This window comes from Equus asinus, chromosome 20 (assembly GCF_041296235.1).
Source record: "Equus asinus isolate D_3611 breed Donkey chromosome 20, EquAss-T2T_v2, whole genome shotgun sequence".
Classification (NCBI taxonomy): Eukaryota; Metazoa; Chordata; class Mammalia; order Perissodactyla; family Equidae; genus Equus; species Equus asinus.
The window spans coordinates 37,104,719-37,130,704 of NC_091809.1; the positions used below are offsets into that span (position 1 = coordinate 37,104,719).

The following is a 25,986-nucleotide window of genomic DNA, read 5'->3' on the forward strand; positions in this document are numbered from 1 at the left end:
ACCCTTATTTCGTAAAGACCTGGGCATACAAGGTGCCAAGGGCTTGCTAGAGGCTCAGTTTGGGAGCTGGCAGAGCCAGCAAGTGCCCGACCCTTTGCCAAACACGTCGCTGTGCTCACAAGTACACCCTTGTTACCAAGAAAGTATGGTTTCTGTAGAATTGGCCATCACCAGCTCTTCGACTAATTTTAATCAAGGTTGCTGGACCATACCACAAGCTGACGTCAACAAATGAACCCCATGTGGTCGCAGGAGAGCTACAGGCTTGAAGATGCTCTATTACCAGGAAGCCACCAGTCTCCAGACCTTAAAGCACCTTTGGCCTCCTGGAGGCAGAGGAAAAGGGTCTAGACATTGACCTGAAGTCCAACCCAGCCTTTGCAGTCAGGGGCCAGGTTTCCCCGGACAAGGTCCTACATCTCTCAGAGCCTCAGATTCCTCATCTGTGAGATGCAGGAGGCAAGAGCATGTTCTGGGAGGCATGAGAGCCTCGAAACACATCCCAGGACTGAAAGCCCACAGCCTTAGTCCGTGCCGGGCCCAGGGCAAGCACTCGGCCACCGGGAGCTGAAGGTGACTCCTGGTCTAGGTGTCCCCCAGCGCGTGGCAGCCCCTCTCCGCTCAGGGTCTGCCCCATCCCAGCAAAGAGAGGGGTCCGCAACCCCAGCTCCTACCAGCTACCACAATCACAACCACACTCACCTCTTCTCCTGGCCGCTGGGTCCGCTGCACACTCTACACGGGTCACACGCAGCTGCCCAGGGAGAGAGGGAGGGGCAGTACCACCCCCCTGCACTAAACTCGGATCCCACATCCTGGCCAGACTCAGGGTGCACCACTGGGGTGGGGAGGAGCACAGGGTGGGGGAGAGGGAGGAGACCCCTGTGGAGAAGCTGCTCTCTCTCTTTCTGGGTGCAGCATCTCCCAGAGAAGGTGCCCAGCCCCCCGATCAGATCCCTCTCTTAAACAGTGCCCCCTCTGCAGAACAGAACCTGGCAAAGCAGCTCAGCCACGGCCAGAGACAGCGGTGCTAGTGCTAAGAGTTTTGGCCTTTGACCAGTCACCGATAAGGCATATAATCAACAAGTACTTCGATATATCAGTATTCCTTCAAATCACTAAGAAAAAGACCAAGGAAGCAAAGAGAATAAAGCAAAAGACAAAAAAAGGCAAATCACAGATTACACCTAAGCATCTAATGAACATGAAATGATGTTCAACCTCACCACTAAGCAAGGAGCGCAGTGCAGATCAAAACCGAAAACGATTTCTTGCTCGTTGCTGGTAGGAGTTCACTAATATAAAGGCTTCGGAGAGCAATTCACAGTTACCTACTAAAGCTGAACTGGTGCAATTTACATCCCAATAAATCGAAGTCCAGGCACAGCCCAAAGTAACTCACCCTTGTATGTGTACATCTATTAAGTATGTTTACTGTAGCACTGTGGCAATAGCAGAAGGATGGAAATATCTTAAATGTCTAGGAGTGGAGGGAAAATACTGTGAATGAACCGTGGTACATTCATACAAGTGAATACTAACCAGCCATTTAAACTGAAGAAATTAATCTATACGGATCAATTTGGATAAACTGGAAAACATGGTAAGTTTTTACAAAGTGTTGTAAAAAGATACATACAGTATGATTCCATTAACTTTAAAAATACACAAAACAACACTATATATATAGTGTGTGTGAGCTAAAAGAATAAAAAAAAATGGAAGAATCACCCAACTTTTGGTGAGTATTACATTCTAGGAAGAGATGAAAGAGACTGGGAGGGATTGTGGGGGCAGGGCTTAATTCTATTCTTCTAATATTTCATTAAGAATATCTGACATAATATGGGAAAAAGTTAACATCTGTAAATCTGGTTGATTGTCACATGGGATTGTATTATATTTAATATTTTGAAATATTTTTATATTGAAAATAAAAGAAGGAGTACAGATTTTAAGACAAAAATTTAGAGCCTATAAAAGAAAAGATGGACTAATTCAACAAATTAAAGATTTAAGAAATGCGGGGCCGGGCGGGGGAGAGAAAAATGAACAGTTAAAAGACAAATGACAAACTGCGAAAATATTTGCAATACACGTTTAACAGACCAGTGAACTCCCTTCGCCTATAATGTGATCATACAAACAATAAGAAAAAAGTCAACAAATGAAATAGAGAAATGGGCTATGGACATCAATATGCAGTTTACAATAAAAAATATAATGGCACAGAGGGAAGACTAATTCTTCACCGATCTTGACAGCAAAGCTCCAGAGGCCGGAGAGCCCACAGTGCTCATGGAGGCGGGGTAATGGGCCGTCTCACAGATCAGTGGTGGAAGTGAAAACCAGGGCGACCTTTTTAGAAGTGATTTGGCAATATCTACCAAAGTCCCCTTTAGCCTGGAAATTCCATTGCTAAAAGTTTATTCCACAGAAAAGTCTCCTACAGGTGCATCAACTTTTCTATCAAGATCTTTACAGCCAGAAGTGTTTATGACAGCAAAAGATGGAAACAACTTGAAAATCTATCCAGAGACCTGTCCAGATGCATCGCTACACAGACAATGGAACATTATACAGCTGTGGAAAAGGATGCAAATCTATGCATTTTGCTACCAAAGGATCTCCCAAGGATATTACTCAATTTTAAAAATTTAAAAAAATTTAAGAAAATGGATCACAGTGTTATGTACACCTCCAAATGTGCTTTTACAAGACACTTATGGCCACAGCTGCATAGGAACAGAGTACTTGGAAGGATACAGAAGAAACTAAGGTGGCTACCTCTCAAGAGGACAGCCCTGGGGACGGGGTCTAGAATGGGAGAAAGACTTTTTTATCAAATACCCTTTTGTATGTTGAACTTTTTTAAACTGGTGACTGTGATGTACTTTCAGCTAAAATCTTGCTAAAAGAAAAAAAGACTAAAAACAAGGAATATAAACTCTGGAGTCTCACACCTGGACCTGAATTCCCGACGCACCGCTCACTAGCAGTGTGAGTGTTGGACAAGTCCCTCTCCAGGTCTCAGGTTTTCTGCCGGGTCAAACGGGGATAAAAACCAGGCACTGCCTAGTCCGGGGGTGGTGAATACGCCAAGGAGGAGCAGCTCTCAGGATCATTATCATGGAGAAGTAGACGCACCACCTGCCCCTCTCAAAGATCCAGTGGACACAGGCCCTCTGGTCCCTCGTTATGTCCCACTCCATGGATAGGGACTGGCAGGGGCAGGGCCACAGGGCACAGTTATGCACACTGGGCGTGCACAGCCAGGCCTAAGGGTGAACGGGGGCTGAAATTCCACTCTCCTTCTGCTTCAAACCATTCACCCTGGCGCAGGGCTGTGTCCAATTGCACAGAAGCTCTGTATGGGCTAGCAGCAACATCATTTAGCAAAGAGCAGTTTAATCCTCCTCTCCTCACCAAGTTTAAAAGAGCCCAGTGCAAAGATCTGGGTGTGCACAGATGGGGGGTTGCCAGAAGCAGCCCTGGGGAAGCTGGCACAGTCAGCCCATCTGAATTTCTTTTTCTGTGTATCATTTCCTCTGACCTCACAAGAATACCTCTTTACTGGCAGGTGTGGTTTCTGTGGAACTGACTCCCACCCTCTTTGGCCCATGGGAACCCACTTCCTAAATCTAGGGCAGCTGGGCAACACTCTAAGCGAGGCCACCCCGAGGACTAACCCTGTGTGGGCCCAGGAGAGCCAACCTCCCTCCTCCCCTGCTTCCTCCTGAGAAGGGCTTGTCAGGAAGAAGAGCCCTGTCCCAAGGCCTCTGGGGACACGGTGAGGCTGGGCAGGACAGCAGAGACAGGAACCGATGGACTGCAGGCCCCCCGCGTTCAGGGTACCGCCTCAAGCACCTCACTGCAGCAGTAAACAAGGTAACAGCGCTGTGTTCCCGGGGTGTGGAGTAGGTGGGGAGCAATATGTGATAGACAAATAAATGATAAGATACTGCGGTGATGACACATACTGTGAGGCCAGCCAAACAGGGCTGAAGAGCCAGGACACATGGGGCAGCTCCTTGGGGCCGGTGAGTCAGCAGGTCTCCCAGGAGCTGACTCCTGACCTCAGACATAAATGAAAAGTGGCCAAAGATGGGGAAAGGCAGGGCAGATGGGCAGAAGGTTCCAGATTGAGAAAAGAACAAAGACCCTGAGGCTTGTTAGATGTAAGGAACAAAAACAAGCCCAAAGTAACTGGAGACAGCAAGGAAGGGCCGACGGTGGTGCCAGGGAGGCCAAGTGGGCCAGGTGGTGCAGGACATCACAGGCCACCCCGGGAGCTTGGCCTTTATTCAAGCTCCCATGAGAAGTCTTTGGAGGGTATTAACAGAGGAGTGATACTCAGGATTCATCTCTAAGAGATCCCTGGGGCTGTTCTGCGGTTTTGTGCATAATCTCATTGAATTTGTAAAACACTATGTGGTAGTCCTCTTTTATTCTGATTTACAGATGAGGAAACTGAGGCACAGAGAGATTAAATTAAGAGCCCCAAGGTCAGACAGCTGGAAAGTGGCAGAGCCAGGAATAAAAAATTCAAGCAGCCTGAACCGCTCAGAACCCCTACACTCATAGCACCCACTGACTTGGGGCAGGCTGTCTGGGGTCCATCTGGACTCTCTGGTCATGGGCCCAGTAACCCTGACAAGGTCCTACATCTCTCAGAGCCTCAGATTCCTCATCTGTGAGATGCAGGAGGCAAGAGCATGTTCTGGGAGGCATGAGAGCCTCGAAACACATCCCAGGACTGAAAGCCCACAGCCTTAGTCCGTGCCGGGCCCAGGGCAAGCACTCGGCCACCGGGAGCTGAAGGTGACTCCTGGTCTAGGTGTCCCCCAGCCCATGGCAGCCCCTCTCCGCTCAGGGTCTGCCCCATCCCAGCAAAGAGAGGGGTCCGCAACCCCAGCTCCTACCAGCTACCACAATCACAACCACACTCACCTCTTCTCCTGGCCGCTGGGTCCGCTGTACACTCTACACGGGTCACACACAGCTGCCCAGGGAGAGAGGGAGGGGCACTGCCACCCCCCTGCACTAAATGTGGATCCCATATCCTGGCCGGACTCAGGGTGCACCGCTGGGGTGGGGAGGAGCACAGGGTGGGGGCGAGGGAGGCGGCCTCACTGAAGAAGCTGCTCTCTCTCTTTCCGGGTGCAGCATCTCCCCGAGAAGGTGCCCCGGCGCTTCATCAGTTCCAGCTGACAGCCATCCCAGTGGGGCTGGGCCGCAGACCCGCAGCCGGGGCAGAGATGTGCCCTCTCCACAGCAGCCCAGAGGAAGTACCCGCTTCACTTGAGCGGTGCCTTATTTCCAGAGTGATGTTCCCTCTGCTAGTTAATGTCCCCTCTCCAGAGCAGGTACTCCCAAAGTCCCCGAGCAGGGACAGTGCAGGGCACGGTCCAGTCCTGGAATGCCTACAGAGGAGGACAAAATTCCAGCTCTGGCCCATGAATGGCAGCTTATCAGCATGGCTATGCTTTGGAGCATCTGGGAGCAGCAGGGACTCAGGCACAGAAACCCCTCCCCGCTGGCCCCTAGTTCCAATAGGGACCCTCACTTCTGCAGGACTTCAACCTCCCTCCTTCCCTCACCAGAACCTCTGGTCAGCACTGCGATGCAAACTGACCTGCAACGCTGGTTCTGGAACAAGGAGGTTCCAGAGGTTGTGTCAGCAGGGGAGGGTTGATTCTCGAATTCCTCTTAGGGGCCCAATAGGGTTAGAGGAGCTAAGGGTAGGATTAGGGAAAAAGAGGAGTGCTGTGCCTGCTGGTGGTGGGGAGGGCAGTGTGGCATCCAGGGTTGGGTCTCTAGAAGAGAAAGAAAATCAAGACCTCTATTTCCTACATCAGCCTGTCCCCTGGGAACAGAGAAGCCGGTGAGAGAGGCCCTTCTGAGGGTGTTTCCCATCAGTAAGATTTTCCAGTGATTTACAACTCTCCTCCAAGTAAAGGTTAAGATGAGAGAAGGGGAAGAGTGGCTAGCAACCTAGGTACTGCTGGGGAAGGTGAGACCCTCCAAGCTGAGCAACGGTCCCTCTGCAGGGCAGAGCAGGTGGGAATGCTGGCTGGACGGCTGGCTGATGCTCAGGTCACCAGAGATGACCCAGGGCCACCTCTGCCCCAAGGCTCACCCAGGCCCCACAGGCAAAATGTGGAGGAAACGTGTCTGAGCCCCCACAGCCCCATCCACACCCCAGAGCCAGGAAGCACCAGGAAAGCACTCTGAGCCCCGTCTCAGGCCAATCCTGCTCTGGCCCACTCAGACCCTCCTGTGTCAAAACCCTACAAACGCATCTCTGTACACAACACACGGATCCCTGCTCAAACACAGGCACGAATACATCCCACAGCAAAGCTGGAAGCACACAGGAACGTGGTGACCCCTACACACACACCCACACAACGCACACACCCCTCGCTCCTCCTCCTTCCCTGCCCCCCCCCACCCCCGCCCCACAGGCCAACATACAGCTTCTGGGGCCTGCTGGGCCCCCTCTGCCGGGGCGCTCTCATCCCCCATCCCTCTGGGCGCAGGGCACTGCTCAGCTGCTGCTGCTGCTCTGCCTGCCCTCTGGTCTACCAGCTTCCTTCAGAGTTTGTTTGTCAGGTTGCAGGTCCCTGGAGCTATCGGCCAGGGAGCCTAGAGCGTCAAGAGGAGCGGGGAGTGGCTAAGCCAGCCCTCTGGGGATTTCTTCACCTCCAAAAGTTAGGTAAAGGGGAGCCCTGGGCTCCCAGCTCCCAGGAAGAGAGCCCCGCTCCTGCCCTGCTCAGAGGTATTTGGGGAGGTAGGTTGCGGGGGAGAGGTCCTGCGGGAAAGCAAATGGGAGGAAGATACACGGCCTCACTGGGGTGTCCCCAGAGGGGCAGGGGAGTGTCCTGGGGCAGCGTGTGGCCGCAACCCGAGTTGGGGCACTCCCGCCCTACGCCCTCACAGTGCTCACTCACCATCCTCCTGGCCCGTCCCGGCCTCTCTGCACCTGCACCTAATCTTGATCTGGGTGAGAGGGACTGTCCTCCAGTCCCACCAGCACACAAATCCTGGCAACTTCTAGGCCCTCCCACAGCTGCCACACCCACTGGCTCAGACCTTCTGGGCTCAAGCCCCGGGGCATTAGCAATTTCAGGATCAGACCGGCACCCAGACCTGGGGAGGTGGAGGGAAGCAAGACCCAGGCCACTCAAGGCCTGAGGACCTGGGCCTGGGGACCAAGGTTTCCGGGGTTTATGGCTGGTTCAGCAGGTCTGGGCCTTGCCCACACCACCATTCCACAGAGCTGCTGGCCAGGGTCCTAGAGGATATCCCCAGGGCAGACATCCTAAACCTAACTGAGGGCAATGGCAGGGGTCAAGCCAAGTGCCAGAACCCTGGGTTCTCTGTCACTCATGCCCAGGAAAACCTGGAGCAGCTCCTCCTCCCTGCCCTTTTAAGAGCCATCCTCGTTCTCAAGTTGGAAGACCACAGCCCTGTTAATCCCCTGCAGCCTGGGTGCGAGCACTGCCACTACCAGGGGCTCTACCATGGATGCCTGGTGCCAGAAAATGTCTCAGAGAAACTGAGGCACAGAGAAGATGCAGACCCTGAGGAATCCCAGTAGACCAAGCCTTCACAGAGGCCCTGGCCCATCTGAAGGTGGGAGAGGTCGGAGGCCCACTGACCCTCCTGGCCTAGGAGCTGACAAGATCAGGGCCCTGGGACAGGGTACCTCCCGCCCCCAAGAACACACCCAAGCCTGGCCAGCTCACCTGGCCTTCCCGGCCTGTCAGTCCAGCTGTTCCGGAAAGAGAACATTTTCTTCTCACTCTATTTGGACAGCTGCAGGGACAGTGATGGTGAGAAGAGAATGTCTGATTACTGAGCGAGGGGGAGTGCAGGGACCAGGGCCACAGGGCCTCTGAAGGGGGTGGGCTGAGGGTCTGGCACTGGGGGAGGTCCTGGCCCAGAGCTTGGGTGAATGAGCTGGGGGGTCTTGGGGGCAGCCTGACAGGGTCCAGGGAAAGGCTGCCTTAGGCCACTGCTCAGCACCACTACAAACAGGGTGGCCAGAGGGGCTTCTGGAGCCAGGCCTGTGGCCTGGGAGGAGTGCAGAAAAGTCCAAGTACAAGGAAGGAGAACGATTCCCATCTTTATGGAATGTGTCCAGTTACAGGCTGGGGTTAAGGACAGCCTCACTCCAAGACAGGTCCTGCAGCCCCCTCCCCAGCAGGTCCAGGGCTGGCAGGTGGGGCTCAAGGAGAGGAAGACAAGGACCCAACAGGGTAAAGGTCAGAAGGCCTGGAGATCATCTCCTTCCCAATCCCAGGCAGGAAGCAGACTTGGAGGGTCAAGACACACATTTTTTTCTCCTCCCTCTTCTTGCTCTCTGGTCTTCTCAGTGGTCTCCCTCTCTCGCTCTCCTCTCCTCCTGGTCTCTGTCCTCTTTCCAGCCATCCCATCTTGTATCTCCTTGTCCCCATCTCCACCTCCTCCTGCCTGCCTCCCCACCCCCTTCCTCCACCCCCTGGCTTATGTAAGGGGCCTGAGAACACACAGAGGGAGCTTTGTTGTCAAACCAAATCCATACGGAGCCGGAATCAGAGCCGGAATCGGCCAACGCAGCTGTTCCCCATTCCCTCCGCCTTGGCAGGGTTGAGACTCCGAGCAGGAAGCCCCCACATGGCTCCATTTGGGGAGGTGGGGGGCAAACACTGGCCCCAGGGCCCCCAGGCAGCTGAATGGGTGGCCAGGGATCAGTCACCACTGCGTGGGACCACAGCAGGGGACCAGCTGATCCCCAAGACAGAACAAAGCCACAGTGCAAAGCCAGGGTCACAAAAACCATAGAGGAGAGCTCTGGGCTACGAGCTGGCCGCACAGTGACAGGCCTGGGGAAGGGGGGTGCAGACCCACACAAGTGCACCCCACGTGCTTGTCCACACATGGATGCATGCGCCTGTTCTTTCTCACACACAACCCGTGTACATACTCATCCGCAAACTTACGGCGTGCATGCACACGCACGCACACACACACACGAGTCAGCCCAAGGGAAGCATGCTGTGTCTGCTCACCTGGAAGGTGTCTGAGCAGAAATCTCTTCCCTGCTCTGGCCAGCCTCCTCCATCCCAGCGGGTAACCCTGGGGCAAAGAGCTGGAGGTCTAGAGAGAAGAGGGAGGAGGGCAGAGGTCAGAGGCCACAGAGGCTCCACCAACCAGCTCTTCTTTGGAGACAAGATCCCGCCTTCCTGCCCAGGAAGATGTCCAAGGAAGGGATGAGGGCTCAGGGAGCTGAGCTTAAGGTCAAAGCAGAGGGGCCGGCCGAGTGGTGCAGCGGTTAAGTTCACACGTTCCGCTTCTGCGGCCCAGGATTCGCTGATTCGGATCCCAGGTGCAGACACAGCACCGCCTGGCAAAGCCATGCTGTGGTAGGCATCTCACATATAAAGTAAAGGAAAATGGGCACAGATGTTAGCTCAGGACCAGTCTTCCTCAGCAAAAAAGAGGAGGATTGGCAGTGGATGTTAGCTCAGAGCGAATCTTCCTCAAAAGAAAAAAAAAAGGGTCAAAGCAGTCCGTACCTCAGGCAGGCAGGCACTGTGCCTTCATCAAACCCAACCACTGGGAGAGTCATTTTGCTCAAAAATGCCAAAGCTGCCAACAATAGGAGGAGCTCCCAAACCCGCACAGACCTGCAGGGCGCCCGTCCCACCCACCCTGACATCCAGCTGTCACTGTCAGGACAACATAGATGCTGAGGCCTGGGTGGGGTCGGGGCAGAGGGACAAGAAGGGAAAGAAGAGAAAGAAGATGAGGCAGACATGAGAGAAGAGGGACAACTGAAAAAGGAGGTGAGAGAAATCCGAAGGAGGAAAAGGCAAGGAAGGGAGAAAAGGATGGGAAAAAAGAAAAAAAGGAGGACAAGGACCACAGAGGGGACCGGAGGAGAAGGGGGCAGTGCGTGTGGAGAGAAGGGCCCACCCCACTGTGGGGACAGCTCCCCAGCTTCGTGAGCACACCCCCCCCCTCCCGTGGACGGAGCCAGTCCAGGGGAAGCAGGGCAGTGGTGGGCACCAGCAGAGCACTCATCGGAGCCCACCCAGTCCTGTGTCAGCCATGTCCCAGGGGTTTCAGCCTCAACAATCCCAGATCTTTGGGGCCTGGAGAGTGAACAGACAGGCTGAATGACACCAGGACCTCAGAGAAAGGAATGCAATGGGGTAGGGGGTGGGATGGTGGGTCTCTCCTCAGGCTGTCCCCTGCCCGGTGGGGAGAGAGGTTCTGTGATCTTGAACAGCAAGTTAGTTTCTGAGCCTCAGCTCCCTCATTTGCAAAAAGAAATCGTTCCCAAGCAGCTGCTGTGTGCCCGCATGGTGCCAGGTGCTGGTGATACAAGGTGTGTAAGACAGTCACTGGACCCGCCTGCCCAACAGTCTGCTATCAGCCAACCTCTGAGGCTTCATCAGCTTGCAAATGTTGATCTCACTTGTCATCACAGTCCTGTGAGGTGGGCAGATACTATTGGCCTGATTAACAGACGTGCTGCTGGAGAACAGAATCTGAGACCCGCCTGAAGTCACATTGCTGGAAGCAGAGAAAGGATGGCAACAGGAGTGGCTCCTGCCCCACCTGCCCCTCTTGCATGGACCAGAAGGTAGACACTCTGCAGTCTCTGGCCAACCCCCGCCCCCGTCTGCTCCCCCAATCACAGAAAACACACCAGCCAGCACTGAGAAAGTACTGGGTCCAGGCACTGGGAAGTTACAGGAAATGCTCTCGTTCAAAAGTGTTAAGCTTCTCAGAGGAGGAAACGAGGACCCCGTGTTATAGAAGGCTGTGCAGCCGAGAAAAAGATACAATCTGTCAACAGGAGACAAATCATGCCCCACCCCCGCCCGGAGCACTGCCCCCCACCTGTCTTTGGTCCAGCTTGCACGCCTCTGCGGTCCACTCTGGGCTCCGCCGGCACAGGTCCTGAGTGGGACCTGAGAGGAGTGGAGTGCAGGAGGAAGCAACTGTGCCGTTTGCTCAGGGAGGCTTCAGGCAACAGAGGCTCGAGTTGGATGCTGAAGGACACTTGCAATTTAGGAAGGTGATTGACTACCCACGGTGCCCAAGCCACATGGGGGGGACAGTGGGCACAAAGACGAGGAGTTGAGAACACATGTGGCATGCTACTGGGAAACTAACCGTCTCTACTGGAGCCAAATGGAGGTTTTCAAATAAAAATTTTTAAAGCCAAGAAACCCTCTGTCCCATGGGTTTCAAATGAAATTTTATGTGGAAACCCAACATGGAGAAGGAATAAAAGTGGAGGTGTTTGGGTTGAAGCAAGAATAGGGGCGAGGCCCTCCTCTTGAGCCCTCACTGCTGAGATAACACCTGAGAGAGGGTTCCACCCCCAGGGGTGCCTTTCTTGGCCCCGAATAAGAAGTTAGGGCCAGGGGGTGAGGTTAGAGCCAGTCTGTGCAAGGACCCAAGTGCTGGGCTGAGGAGGCCTGGCTGGCAGAAGCAGGGCCGCGACCAGCTGACAATGGAGGGGATGCCCTCCTCAGAGGCATGCCCCTCCCCGCCTGGGGCTCCTGCCTGCCTCTCCGGTGTCTGAAGAGACCCCGGGGTTGGGGGGTGGGGGCAGCAGGCTGCTGGGGCAGGCCCTCCTCTGACAAACAGCTCACCTGTCAAAAAGGAAGCTCTCCTCCCTTTGTCCCAAGAAAAAGAGGAAGCAAAGGAGGGATAGAGTGAAGACAAAGTCAGAAGAGCCGAGCTAATCTGCCATTCACTCAATATTTACTGAGCACTTATTATTTGCTAGACATCAGTCCAGGCATGAGGAAGACAGGGGCAAGCGAGACAGCTTCCTGGAGCTTACACTAAAACCCTACAGTCTCAGAGAGGAACATGCCTTAGAAGTTCCCCACCTATTCCATACCACAAAGGGGACCCGGCCGCCTGCATCTCCTCTGGACCACCCCTGTCAAGGTCGCCAGTCTATGCCTGAACATCTTCCATGACAGGGAACTTGGCCCCTCCACAGGCAGAGGCACGCTACTAAAATCTCCAGATGGCCACACTGAGGACCATGCTGGTCCCTCCCCACCCAGCCCAGGCAAAGTGGGAGACAAGGGGGTCAACAGAGCATTGAACACGCTGTTGGCATGTGCGAGCTTTATTTTGTATCAGGACAAAACCTGAAGCTTTGTCTCTAATTCTGCTGGTTTGGAGTCTATCGCTTGGGACCAAAGGGCTCCATTCTCACCTGTGCAGAGCTCTGGGTGGGTCCCTCGGCCTCGGCCACCGTGAGTGCCCTGCTTCACTTCCCTCCCATGACCCTTGGCGGTGGGTTCCCAGGGCATGCCCTGCTGTCCCTTCCAACAGGCCTCCCTCCTGACCTGAGCAACCTCTGAGGGGCGGATCAGGCCGTGGGTGCTGTGCCGGCGGCGGGGGGGGGGAGGAAAGCTCCCCACTGCCTCGGATGAGAGGCAGGCTTTGAGGAGCCTCTGGCCCTTGAACCTGGCAAGGACGGGGCATGGGAGCAAAGGTGCTCCCACCTGGCAGGAATCTGGGGATGCCGGACACCAGGAGCAGGCACCTTGACCCGGTTCCCATGCTCAGATCCCAGAGGGCCCCTCCCCTTCCCCACGTGTCCCGAGTGAGGCCGTGCAGCCATGTGGGCGGCAGGCAGCCGGGGGAGCCGCATTTCCAAAGGAATAGGAGCCGGCAGGAGGGCCAGATGGAAGCAATTACCAGCGGGAAAGCAAGAGAGGTGGGGGCTGGGAGGGGCCCCGGCAGAGTGGGAGTGGGAGTGGGGAGGGGAGAAGCGGGGAGCCTTGGCCTGCCCACTGCAGGAGGGTTGACAACCCCAGAGCCTGGACTCAGGGGGCAGGGGACGGAGTGCCAAGATGGGCAGGGCGAGAAGTGGGGTTGAGGGCAGGACATGGAGCTCTGGGCTGGGAAACAGGGCATCTGCGTGCCCCCTGGAGCTCTGGGCTGGGAATCAGGGCATCTGCGTGCCCCCTGGAGCTCTGGGCTGGGAATCAGGGAGTCTGTGTGCCCCCTTCGTCACCGGCACACTGCAGCCTTGAGCAAACCCCTCACACCCCAAGCCTTTTCATCCATCACAACAGGTAAGATGAGCTTGGGAATACTGGATAACTAGGCTGAAAAGTGCAGGTTTTGGAAACAGGCCTAGCTCAGCTGCTTACGAGCTGTGTGACCTTGGCCAAGTGGTTTAACCTTTCCAAGCCTCCACGCCTTCATTTTTAAGTGGGCTTAATGAAAGGGCTGTGCAGGCTGACGTGAAGTGATGTCAAGAAGCTTACAGCACATCTTTTTCTCTTTTTAAGTTTATTGGGCCAGGCTTTTGATAAGCCTTTGATTGATAAATGGTAACTACCCTTGTTATTTGCCAAGTCCCTTTTGATCATAAGGACAGTTGTTCACAGAGGCTGCAATGGGCAGCGGACAGAGGGCAGACTGCACAAGGCACCAGCATTGCAGCCCCTGGAGGAGGGTTTGGATCCAAGGCAGAAAGAAGAGTGTGCTGGCCCAGCACTCCGCAAACGGGTCCCTGTCCTCTTCTAGCCACACTGTCCTCTGCAGGAAAGCAAGATCCTGGAGCCCCTGACCCACCGGCTTTGGAGTAAAGCTGCAGGCAGGAGGAAGGGACGATCCTACAACTACAGCTGCTTCTGGGCCTCTGCAGCCAGGTCTTCGTCACACTCAAGGCCCAGGTGGACACTGAGGGCCTCCCAGGCCCACCCCTCACCTCAGCCCTAGCAGCAGCGCCCTCCTCCCTGCTGGGCTGGGGCAGAAGCCAGGGCTTCAGATTCTAGAGCAATCTCATCATTTTTCTGCAGCACAGCTTTGTGGGGGTGGGGTGGGCAGCATAGGGCAGTGACCTGGCTGGAGGTCTCCAGGTCCCAGGCAAGGGGCTGAGACTAAAAGAAAACCTGCAGCTCTGGACACTGATGGCCCTTCCCCACTCTGAAAAGCAACAGACCCAGGGTGGCCCCTGAGCAGAGCTCAGTCCCCACTGGGCTAGAGAGCACCAACCTGAACCTCGTGGCACCTGGCTGGGGCCCAGGCAGCACATACTGCTGCTCTCCCACTTGTAGCTTCATTTGTCCACTTCCTCCATCTGTAGAATCAAGAGTGTCACTCATACTCACACGCACACACACAGAATGTGTAGGGGTCAGGGGTGATTCTGAAGCCAAGGGCAGCCAGCAGCCCATTGGGGGCACTCAGAACACTCACGCAGAAGTGCTGGCCACCTCTGGGAAGTGGGTGACAAAGGAGAGAAGGCAACTAATGACTACAGCCACCCAAACCCACCTGCCCTAGTCATTTCCTCACGGCAACCAAAAGCTTCAGGTTGAGGCCCTGAGTCTTGAGAAGGAAGGAGGCCCCTGAGGGTGAGAGAATGAATGCGTATCCACAGGTCAGCCGAGGAGCTGGGAGGCTGGGAGGGAGGGAGCGGTCCTGTAATCTTTCCAGTGCCCCACCCCTCACCACCTGACTTGCCTCTCCACCGCACCAGGGTCCATCTTGCAGGGCGCTCAGCTGGATGCTGGTGATTGCCTTGGTCACAATCTGCAGGCCTGGCCCTCAGACTCTGGGACACTGATCTGCAGAGTCCCTTCCAGGAGGCTGCAGCTCCCCATCCCCTGTGGGCTGGAACCATTTTATACTATTCCTAGGTAGAGTGATCCTCTGCCTCACTGCAGAGGGTGCAAGCCTTTGAGCCACTCTAAGAGGAAGAATACAATACTCCACCGGGATAGCCTCTCAGAGAATGTGCCCAGATGGGGCCTGGGTTGGCACCCAGTGCAGGACAGATGCCAGGCCAGTGTGGGTTAACTACAGAATAACCACAGGTTAAGCTGGAGCAGAGAAAGGGGGTCTGGCCTCTTTGCTCGTGCTGGTGAAGGGGAGTCCTTTCCAGGATTTGTTACAATTCCAGAAAGGAGGAGATTCTCGGTTCCACACAGAAAACTGGATCCTAAGAGTCTAAAAGGGCTGGGAGCGTGGAAGGGCCGAGGAACTCTGTTTCTGAGGAGTGGGTAGTGAGTCACTGCTTTGGGTAGGGAAGGGGATGAGGGAGGGAAGGGAAGACAGCCCAGAAGGCACTGCGGGCTTCTTTGGCCTGGGCCTCCACTCACAGGGAAGGGGGACCTGTTGTGAGCAGCAACCCACTCCAAGCAGCAGATGTCTCTCAGCCCACAGTCCACGCAGGCGACTCTCACTCTACTTTCCTTCCATCTACACTCCCCAGCTAATCCCTGTCAACCTGGACTCTGGGGGGCTGGCCCCAACTCCTGGCTCTCCCTCAACCACTTGATGGACCTAGGGCCCCTTGGACAGCCTAAGATCTCCCACTCAGTGCGCTGATCTTGGTTGAGACAGGAGCAGAACAGGGAACAGGTCAGAAGAACCTGGGCCACCTCAGCTCAGCAGGGGTTATTCCCAGACCAGCTTCCAGAGAAGAGAAAAAGCCCTGGAAGTTAACTTCTAGGCCCTAAACAGCTGGTGCCTCCCAGGGACCCTCTCTAGAATTGTGGGGTAGCTTCATAGACTAAGAGGGTAGAGAAACACTATGAACAGCAAACACATACCTCTCCCCCTGTGCAGGCACCTTTCAGAGCATGTAACACATATCAACTCATTTAAAATCTCCCCGGCACATGCCAGGATCAGAGCCTGGAGGAGGCGGGGGGCAGAGCACAGCTCAGAAGACAGCGACATTGGTCTGTGGCTTTTGTGACAACTTAGCCCATACCAGGCCTGTTCCCAAGGTTTCACAAAGAATACGTCTGCCTGAACTTGGCTTCCACACTGTGCCTCCCTCAGGTCGTGAGAGGTACAGGCCTCCCCCAGAAGCCAGTGGGGGTGCCAGCCTGTGGGTGGCCATGAGGTCAAACAGGCACAGCTGAGCACCTGAACACTGTCCACAACCCCAGCCTCCAGCAAGAGTCCCCTAAGCCGGGCCCTCAGGCCCCGCTCTGTGAAACAGGAAGCAGTGGCAGTACATCAGGCCTCAGACGGCCGAGAGGGAGCCTGCTCCCAAGACTGGGAATGGAGGGGGCAGTGCTGGCAGACATGTTGGCAGCTCTGGGCTGGCCAGGAGGACCCTGCCAGCAGTGGCCCCAGAGGGGCACCCAGAGCAGACAGCTAACCCCAGGGGTTCTGTCCCCAGCTGTACCCCACCCTCACCTCAAGCCCATCCTTCCCCAGTGCCCACCCAGGCAGCTCTGAGGCACAGTGGCCTAGGCCCAAAGATCTCCACAACGTGGACCTGATGTCCTGGGCACGGCCACCCTGCTCTGCAGCTAGCAACCCCCAACTCTGGGCTCAGATTGGCGCCCTTGCGACTCTTGCACACAGATGGACCCAGCAAAGCCTGTCACCTCCAGCAAAGCCAGCCCACAGACCTCCTGGACTTGATAGGGGTAGTTGTGGGAGACAACCACATGGCTCAGAGGATGCTGAAGGTGGAGACGCAGGGGTAGGGGCGAGAAACTTTCCGGAGAAGAGGACGGTCCTGTTTGCTCACTCCAAGAGAAAGAAGAGAATCGGCTTCCCGCGAAAATCTGGTCCAGGGAAAGGGATCCCTGGACTGTGGCCGCCCCCAGCCCCGCGACCCGGACCCGGACCCGCGCTGCGCCCACGTGCTGGGCCCGACCACCTCCCTGGCCGCGGCGCCGGGCTGGGGGCCAGGCAGCCGCCCCCGAGGCGCTGCCCGCCCTCCCCCGCGGGCCCCACGGACCGGCCGCCGCGTACTCACCCTCGCGGGTGGAGCGGGGCGGGGCAGGACAGTTCGGCGCACAGCTCCGATCCGCTAGGCGCACGGCTGGCGGCGCGGCGGCTCCACTCGGCCCAGTCCCTGTCCCAGGCGCGGGGCCGGCCTGGGAGCCGACAAGTCCGCGGGCCGGGAGGCGGGGGCGCGGGTCCGCGCGGGGGCGGGGACGGGGCCGGACACGCTTGCGCACACGGCCGGGGAGCCGACTCCGGGGACTGGCGGGCAGGAGGAGGAAGGGCGGGGAGGAGGAGGAGGAAGGGCTTTGCGCTGTGGGGTGGGCGATCCGGCGCGCCGCGCGGCCGGGAGCAGGCCCGCTAGCCGGGGATGGTGGGGGCGCGGAGGCCGAGGGAGAGGGCAGGTGGCGGTGCCCGGGAGCGAGGATGTGGGGGGCGCGGAGGGGAGGAGGAGGAGGCCGAGGCCGAGGCCGAGGCCGGATGGGGTGGCGGTAAAAGCTGGACGGCAGGGTGTGGGGGAAGTTCCTGTGAGCGGCACCACGATGGATATGCCCAGCGCAGCCTCCCCACGGTCTCCCTGGAACAATGAGACCCGACAAAGGGTTTTCTGCTCTCCCACGCGGTGAACCGTGTCCTTCTCTCACTTGAGAAAGTGAGGCACAGAAGAGGGAGGGCCTAGTTCCGGGAGCCCACCCACCAACGCACAGGTGCCAGGTCCCCTGGAGTCCGCCCTAGTCGGCACCTGCCGCCCCCACACTGCTCCCTCTGCACCCCTCTTCTGCACATCCTATCTTGGCCTTGAGAAAGCTTCTCAGTTTCTGTTCCTTACTGAAGGCGTCAGGCATCTTGTCTCCAGGGGAAACCCCATCAGGCCCCTGACCCTAGTTTCTTGGGCCCAGACATCCCCAGTCAAACCTGGGACTACTCAGGCTGAAGGAGAACAGTCTAGAAGTTTCCCCTGAGGCACTCTTTCGTAGGTAAACAGCCTTGTGTTGGGGCTCCAGGGGCTCCCAGGAAAGTGCAATGCCCAGTCCCTGTCTCCAGGAGCTTACCATTCAGCTGCAGAGAAGGCTCACAGTGGACTCCCATCCAGCAATAAGGCAGGACAGGAAGTGACTAAGTATAAGATGTAAGTAAGTGACAATAAGTGGAAAGGTGGTTCAGAGACGGCCAACTCAAGCTTCCCTTCAGCTGAAAGTGGAGGGCTGATCTGTTGAATACAAGACAACTTAAGAAGCTCTACTGCGCATGAGCAAAGTGGAGACGGCACCAGAGAAGAGAGTCGGCCTCCGAGTTCTTCCACAGGTGACTGTGCCATCCTAAATCGTACCTGGCATGGGCAGAGGTCATCTTTCTGCATTTCACCAGTGTCTAAATTAATTATGTTTGAATGATGCCTTTGGCTTGGTCAGTCAAGCATTCATTCAGTAGGTACTTATTGCATCTCATCTCTGGGCCTGGAGCTAAGCTAGGTGGAAAGAGGAATGACTAAGGTCCCTGCCCTGGGCAAGTCAAGAGGAAGAGGGACTACTCTCCGCGTTTTACAGATGGGAAAACTGGCCCCAAGAGAGTAAGCACCTGTCCCAGGCGACAAGGTGAGTTTGGCAGAGCTGAACTGACCATCAGCCCAGCTCCTCAACTTCGCTGACTCTTTGATGAGCTAAATCTAAATGCAGTTTGCGATTCTTGCTATGCACCATGTGAACTCCACTCTGCCGGAAAACGTAACTGAAGGGCCAACTTTCGCTCCTGGACACATGACTTCCAACTCTGCCTCTGTCACCAAATGGCTTTAGTTTTCTTACTAGGAAAAAAAAATGGAAATAACTGTGCTTGTTCAAATGGGTGTTGTTGGTATTAAATTAGGCAATGGCTGTGAATTTGCTCTGAAAGTGTCACGTGCTGGATAAGGTGGAATCCATCCTCTGACCTATAAGCTGTATTCAGATCTCCTCCCTTCCCCCTCTCCAGCTTATCCCACCCCTGGTTACGGGGTGCCCAGAAGCTAACTGTAATTCTGACTCCTCCCCTTAGGCCGCAATGTGCTTACTCATGATCTTTCCCCACCAGTTTCTTAATGGCACAGCCAGATGCTTAGCTGACTGCCCGGAAGCCATATCATCTGTGGTGCAGGAAGGAAGCAATTCTGGTGCTTTTTCGATTCCAGGTACTGGGTTCTAGGGCCATCTGAACCCCTTCCAGCTCCAGTGCACCCCTTTGGCCCGCCTGCAAGACACTGCGAGTTGCTTGGCAAGAAGCAATTTGAGGGAGCAAGCAGGGCTTTGGCTCCTGGAGCTGTTCCTCCCGTAGACTAGCTGTGCCAAGGTTGGGTGAAGACAAGCTGAGGAGCAGCAGTGTGGGTCCCGGTCCCCTTCTGAGCCATGCTGCCCCCATTCTCATGCCCTCTACCTTCCTTTACCTCTCTGGCTCTGCCTCTGCTGTGGAGGAAATGAAAGACACCTCTCTGCTGAGACAACCAGAGGCACCCAGGAGCAGATGGAGAAGACAGGAGCGAAGGGCAGGCTTGGAGGAGCAGGTGCCTCTCCAGCTGGGAAGCCTCGGCCCCACAGCTCCTCCTGGCAGGCAGTGGTTGTGGGGAGGAGGCACAGGGCCCCTTGACAAATGTGCCTCACCGGCTTCTGGCTCCTGTCCCTCACAAGTGCCACGTTAGCATCCTGCCCACCGGGAGGAGGGAACAGCAAGATGCCGTTTGAGGAAGAAATAAACCCAATCCAGCATCTCAGACGCTTTTAAAAATAGCAACTCCAGGATGGTATTTCAGCTCCTATTTTTATCAGATTTATATGGCTGGACCACGGAGCTGAGCTGTTCCCAGGGTTCTCAATAGCAGGAGACATCACAGTTGTAGTCTAAAAAGCCTGCCAGTAGGCCAACACTAAAGTGCATTCCAGGAACCTTTAGGCTGGAAGAGATCCCCAGAAGTCATTGCATGCAGCCCTTGCTTGTGTTTGGGGCCACGATCGATTAACCACAGATAGTTTATGGCTTGCTTTTTGCCTTAAAATCTCTTGGCTGCCATGCCTTAGAGGAAGATGGGCACGGACATTAGCTCAGGGCCAGTCTTCTTCAGCAAAAAGAGGAGGATTGCAGCAGATGTCAGCTCAGGGCTAATCTTCCTAAAAAAGAAAAAAGAAAAAAAACACGTAGGGTAGATGTTCAAATCTGTTACTGAATTAAACACTTAGATTCAGATAATAATAATAATAGAACAAATATGGTGTTGCTAGCATTTATTTTGCTAAGTGAGGATATTTAAAAAACAACTACTGTTATCACTGTCTTCTTCTAAAAGAAAGGACATTTTAACATTCCATAAACGTGTGTAATAAAGATTTAGTCTTTTCTGAGGAAGAATGAGTAGACCTACATCAACCTATTCAGAAATAAAATAGATATATGAAAATGTTTGGGTGTGGAAGTGTTACAAGAGAAACAGTTTCAAGTATTACTTTGTATGTAACTGTTTCTTGATTTGTTTCTCATTTGGGGATCTGTGTTCAACAGGGACATGCAAAGTGGAGCTTAAATGTCCAACTCATTGTGAAATGTTGTTTTTCTGTTTCGTGAAGGCAGGTTGACAAATATAGAACACTCACCACCTCTGCTCTATGAGGAAACTTTTGGGCAGATTGAGAGGAGCCGAGGAACAATGGCAGTCATGCCTGCGACTGCTTCCTTCCCTCTCCCGCAGAGCCAGGAAGAAAGTAGGCCAAGTCCTGGGGGCCGACAGCCAGGTGTGGAGCAAGCCAGGATTCATGGGGGGAGGATGACGTCTACCACGGCTCCAGCCGGGCAGGGACACAGGCACGCACGTTGAGGGCACACAGTTAAACACATAAGGCACTTATCCCAGCACAGAGGACAGTTGTGTCACGCTGCCAGGGAGGGCCTCCAGTTTGCTAGTCAAGGTGGGGCTGAGGGATACTGGATCTTGCTCAGGAAGCTCTCCTAGGGGAGGCAGGATGGGGGATTCTGCAAAGTGACAGCAGGAGGAAAGCTGAGGCAGAGAAGGGTGGCTCTTAATCTGTATCCCTGGACTAAGGACCTGGATTCAGAGTCGAGCTCCCTTCCTTCCAGGTGAAAGCCCTCAGGTGGTGGCCCATTGCTGCCACCTGCTCCAGGCCCACAGTGCCTATGGTGGACAGAGCTGCTCTTGGCCCCCTGTGGCCCCTGGGAACAGAGACTCCCTAGAAATGACGGAGAAGTGGAATGTGTGGGCGGAGTGCTTGGACCTTAGAGAAGAGACCTGCTCCAGGACCTCTGGACAAGGCATGACAAAGCGACTGGCCTCTTCACCTGGCCAGTTCTTCCCTGCAGCCCTTCAAGCATCCCAGGATTCAGGTAAGATGGGCTTGCAGTGAAGGAAGTGTTTCAGGTGATGACAAAGGCCAGTTGGTGTATCTCAGATGGAGAGTCAGCAGGATCCACCGCACATAGCCTACCCACATCTGACCAGCTGTTTCCTGGAGTGAAAGCAAATATCCCTGTGGTCAGTGACACTGCCCACTGCTGGGCTCTTTGGGGACAGGGAGCTGAACTCCTGAGGTCCTCTCCCAGAGCAGTTTCCAGCTCACAGGGCTGCTCCCTGGGTCTTGGCTCCTCCCATTCCTGGCATGGAGGGGAGAATCGACCCTCTTCCCCTCTGAAAGCAGAGTTGGTCCTGACACACAAGCACCCTCTCCACCTCCCAGCACTACAAAGGAGCAAAGTGAGGCCTCCTTGTAGAATAGCCCTTACCTACTGTCAGGTAAGGCCAGGGGCTGCCTGGTGGCACAGTGGTTAAGTTCGGCCTGCTCCACTTCTCTGGCCCAGGGTTCCTGGGTTTGGATCCTGGGCGTGGACCTGCACCACTCATCAAGCCACGCTGTGGCAGCGTCCCACATAAATAGAGGAAGATTGGCACAGATGTCAGCTCAGCGACAATCTTCCTCACCAAAAAGAAAGGCCAGCTGGCATCCGCTGCTGTAATCTCCACCTGGGGGAGGAAGGCCGTCCCACCCCAGCGCACACCTCTCCCTCTAACGCAGCCCTCTTCAGCCTCAGCACCTTACTCCATATAGCTTCCTGTGTGTCATCTTTTGACTCCTCTGTTCGCTTGGCTGTCTACCCCACTAGCCTGGAGGGTAGGAGCTTTGTTCTAGTCATCTCTGTATTCCCAACACCGAGCTGTCTGGCTCGAGAGTCAACCAGTAAGTCAAAGCTTACGATAACGCCACACTATCGCACTGTACACTTACACAGCAGATAGCACTCCACGGATCCGTTCACAAAGAAATGGGCTCAGCATGCCTTGGGGCTTGTCCAATGTTGTGATGACTATGAGCTCCAGGAAGAGAGACTTCTGACCTCATGTCCACCATTTACCAGTATCTAGGGCACTGCCTCGCCTGTAGCACGTGTTTGATAAACATTTGACGAACGAATGAAAGGAACTCGACTTGCTTCTCAGTCCAGGGGATGCAGAGTGAGAGCCGCCCCTCTCCTCTGCCTATGCTTCTCTCTTATCGCTTAGCAGAACCCAGCATCCTGCCTCTCCTGAGGAAGTTTCCTGAGCAAGGTCCAGTATCCTAAGCCCCACCTTGACTAGCAAACGTGAGCCCCTCCCTGGCAGTGTAACACAGCTGTCCTCTGTGCTGGGACAAGTGCCTTATGTTTAATTGTGTGCCCTCAACGTGTGTGCCTATGTCCCTGCTCTGCTGGAGCCGTGGTAGATGTCACTCTCCCAGATAAGGCCCTGATGGCTCCCTACATACCCTCAGCCCTGGACACTTTGAAGTCTCTTCCTGGCCTCAGATTCTATGAACAGGGACCTCTGACACTGGTCACACCTTGAGCCTGAGCCCCTGAGCTTCTGTACTCCACTGCAACCGTATCTCGGTGCCCCCGTTGATGCACTGGTTAGTATTTGATCCTCTGGCTGCTCCAGGCGAGTCTGTTTTGTCTTCCCACTTAGATAATAAACTCAAGGCCAGGGACTTGCTGACCAAGTAACAGGCAAAGCAGGCTTTTGGGCTCGCGTTGCCTGATTCCTATTAAAACCCTCCCACTTCCAGCCAGCAATCCTTCATCCTTGTTAAGAAGAAGTTTATCAACTTCTTGGGCTGACTCACACACGGGGTGAGGAGGGGAGGGAAAGAGGAAGTGCCATCAAAAATCTCTATAGGTTATTTTGCATTTGGTTTTTTGGGGGAACTCCCAGACACACGGACCTAGAAAACCATTGGGAAGATATAGAAAATGAGAAAAAGAGAGACGTGAGAGCAGAATGGAAGGAGTGAAAACCAGGAGAGGTGCAGTCAGAATGACACGGAGTCAGGAGGATGTGTGCAGGGATTTGGAAAAAGCCCCTGGCACCCTTCCAGGCCAGCCGAGGCCACCACCCCTGGAGACTTTCCTCACTTCGCAAGATCTTCCCACCCGCTTCTGCCCACTCCACTTTCCCTCCCCAGGCCACGTCGTCAGTCCACACCGAATGAGACCAATACTTTATTCACAAACTAGGGCTAGCCAGTACAAAACGTATTTTTAAAAAATTTAGTTGGTTCTAAAAATTCCATCCCCCCACCCTCAATCCCACATATTTGTGCCCTTCTCCCGAGAGCCCCTGGGCCAGCTCAGCTTTTCTGGGCCTCCTGCAAGAGCGTGAGCAGGGGGTCATCAGCCCTGAGGGCAAAGGTGAGGGTGCGCTGCTGGTAGTATTCCGGGTCACACTCCAGGTTCTCAATCACGTCTGCCAGCAGGTGAGCCCGCTCCACCCCTGAGCCAGGGGCCTCGAAGCCCAGGGCGGTGAAGTGCACGTGCAGGTGGTAGTAGGAGGGCAGGTAGTGCAGGTACACTCGGAGGCGGTCTCCCTTCACCTGGTAGCGCTGCAGGATGGCTTCCTGAAGAAACAGGAGTGGCAGGAAGGTGGTCACCGTGCCGCCCACAAGTCAGCACCGGAACCTCCTCCTGTCCTAACCCCCGACCAGCCTCTGAACCTCTCACAGAAACCCTCCAAACAGCTCTCTGCCCGCCGTTTGCTTGGGGTCCCTGTCTTCCACTCTAGGAAATCAACAAACTCAGGTGACAGCAGCGAAGCTGAGGCTCTCTCTCCCAAAAGAAGGGGACGGTGGCCACAGTCAGGGTTCCCCACTCCACCCTGGATACAACATTTGCTTCCTCCAACAGTCGCTGCTGAGAATCTAGGAAGTCCCAGCGCCTAAGGACAGGCCCCAGATTCCCAGGGCTATGGGGCTATCCTCCCCCTGGATGATTTGCAAGCACTTCAATCACAAAGTAGGTGGGAGGGAGCCTTGTTCGCTCTCTCAGCATAGAACAGAGTGGAGCTGACAGGGCTGAGCTAAGGGCTTGGTGACAGAGAAGGGATGCGGGAGGGGGCGTGGGAAGGGCTGCCCCTAGACAAGCTCAGGAAGGCTGGTCTGGCTGGACTCTTGGTGGAGGAAGGAAGCACTGACCTTGGCCTTGGCTCCTTTGCCCACCCCCACTTTGCTCTGGGGTAGGACTTTTTCCACCAAACCCTCCTTCAGGAGCCTCCAAGACTTGGAATTCAGAGGAGACTCTGACTTCCATTGTGGCAAATCCCTGAGGAGGTCAGAGGTGAAGAGAAAAAGACTGGGGCCTCAGTGGGCTCAGGATATACCCCGGAATTGTACTCTGCATTTGGAGCTCACCCCAGGGATCTCTGCAGCAGGGTGAGACCAGGGCCAAACCACCAGAGGGCTTCTTGGGATAAGTGGGGAGGGCCAGCCCGGTGAGGCTGCCCAAGCCGCCAGGGCAGGCAAAGGTGTTGGCTCCGCATCTCCCTGGGAGAAAGATGCCATCTGCCATCCTGAGGCTGTTTCAAGAGAGAAACAAGCCACTCCAAAAAGAGAATGGCAGCCAGAGGGATGGAGACATGGGCAGGCAAGACGGGAGGAGGCAAGTTAGGACGTAGTGACAGGGAGCTGGGTCCCGAGGTGAACAGAGAACAGAGCCAGGCAAAGCCCTCCCTCCAGGTCGGCATCAAAGCCTCAGAGCAGCTCTTGTTGAAAGGGGGCGAGCCTCTCTCCTGGCTAGGCACCCTTGCAAGTGCCGGTCCCTGTCACAGTGAACAGCATCTTGGAATGTTTCAGAGTGGAAAGAAGGCTGAAAACACGCCACAGAATGGCGGATTTACAAGGACCGCATCCAGATACTGAGGCCCAGAGTGAGGTGAAGTGACCTGCTCAAGGTCACTGAGTTGGTTAAGGTCAAATGTCAGAACCAGGACAACCCAAGATTCTAGACTCTTCCCCATCTTCCATTACCCCATGGGCCCCTTTTAGCGCCCCTATTAATTTCATTTGATAACAAATATCCCAGATAGAAAGCATCTCAGAATGCCGGGTGCTATAGCACTCAGCGTCCACCCTCAGGGAAGATGAGGTACGTGCATACATACAGCAGAGCTGTGAACCCATCTACCCAAGAAACACGTCTGGCACAATGTGGTAGACAGGTAATCCTGTGTGTTGGCAGGGGGTCCCAGATGGGAGCTGCAGGAGAAAGGCAGGGAGGCAAAGGCAGGAACCTAGGTGGAGGAAGACAGGCATGGGGGTGAGGAAGGGTGGCTGAGAGCTGGAGAAGAGGGCAGGACCAGGTAACAGGGCCTTGTGAGTCCATCTGGAGAGCCTACATGTGGCCCCCACAACTGGCATCCAGAGAGAAGCCAGGAGGACTTCTGCGAAGGGTGAGGAAAGTGACCAGGGGACACCCTGGAGTTGCAATATAATTCCTCCAGGCTTCAGTGTGGATTTGGCCAAAGCAACTCACCTGCCCCTCCCGGAGGATGTTCCTGAGCAGTGGCAGGTGCTCTGGAGTAAGGTCCCGAAGTGACTTGATGCCCCGGCGATGGCAGATGGCAATCAGGTACAGGTCATCGAGCTGTGCAGAGTGGCAGGGGGGAACCCAGGCTCAGCAGGGGCCAGAGCCAGGGGAGGGTGCCAATCCTAGAATTCCCCACAGCAGCCAGGAAGCACCCACCCCAAGGCCTGCAGTACCAGCCACAGCCCGTGGCAGAGACGCCAGGGCAGGACCAATCCCCAGGCACTGGGGGCCTCCATGTACCCAGGGTGGGTGGGACAGTCTAAGGAAGAGAATGTCCGTTTATTCTTCCTGCTAAAGAAGATCATATGAGAGTATCTAGATACTCACAGGGCTGATGGCGGGGGCAGGAAGGAGGTTTAAGAAAGTCCCAAGGCAAAGGGTGAAGGG

General features: G+C 55.2%; 2 protein-coding genes and 1 long non-coding RNA gene across 18 annotated transcripts in view; all 3 read right to left on the reverse strand.

The window, feature by feature from the left end:
- ST3GAL4 (ST3 beta-galactoside alpha-2,3-sialyltransferase 4) overlaps nt 1–17,946 on the reverse strand; it is a 35,151-nt gene extending 17,205 nt beyond the window's left edge. The window contains exons 1-3 of one of the 14 annotated variants that reach the window (XM_014845409.3): nt 16,766–16,994; nt 9,057–9,144; nt 7,752–7,821 (exon numbers count right to left, since the gene is read on the reverse strand). In XM_014845409.3, coding sequence (XP_014700895.1) covers nt 7,752–7,821; nt 9,057–9,109 — 123 coding nt within the window. In that variant the 5' untranslated portion in view covers nt 9,110–9,144; nt 16,766–16,994. Of the gene's footprint in view, nt 1–702; nt 762–1,226; nt 1,287–6,477; nt 6,595–7,751; nt 7,822–9,056; nt 9,145–16,765; nt 17,364–17,786 lie in introns of those variants that run through there. The other 13 variants (XM_014845411.3, XM_070489949.1, XM_014845414.3 and 10 more) reach the window with 13 other exon arrangements.
- On the reverse strand, nt 13,323–14,655 carry LOC139041078 (uncharacterized). Of its 2 annotated transcripts, none has more exons than XR_011495624.1 (4): nt 14,506–14,655; nt 14,317–14,390; nt 14,035–14,119; nt 13,323–13,575 (listed from the first exon to the last, which is right to left on the reverse strand). It is a non-coding gene; the product is annotated as an uncharacterized lncRNA (long non-coding RNA). The 2 variants fall into 2 exon arrangements; XR_011495625.1 differs by having other exon boundaries at nt 13,492–13,627; nt 14,506–14,644.
- A 5,281-nt stretch (nt 17,947–23,227) lies between the features above and the next one.
- Nucleotides 23,228–25,986, reverse strand: part of DCPS (decapping enzyme, scavenger) — a 42,637-nt gene continuing 39,878 nt past the window's right edge. Inside the window, exons 5-6 of one of the 2 annotated variants that reach the window (XM_014845419.3) lie at nt 25,546–25,656; nt 23,228–23,636 (exon numbers count right to left, since the gene is read on the reverse strand). In XM_014845419.3, the coding sequence (XP_014700905.1) occupies nt 23,370–23,636; nt 25,546–25,656 (378 nt within the window). In that variant the 3' untranslated portion in view covers nt 23,228–23,369. The remainder of the gene's footprint in view (nt 23,637–25,545; nt 25,657–25,986) is intronic. The other variant, XM_014845420.3, reaches the window with a different exon arrangement.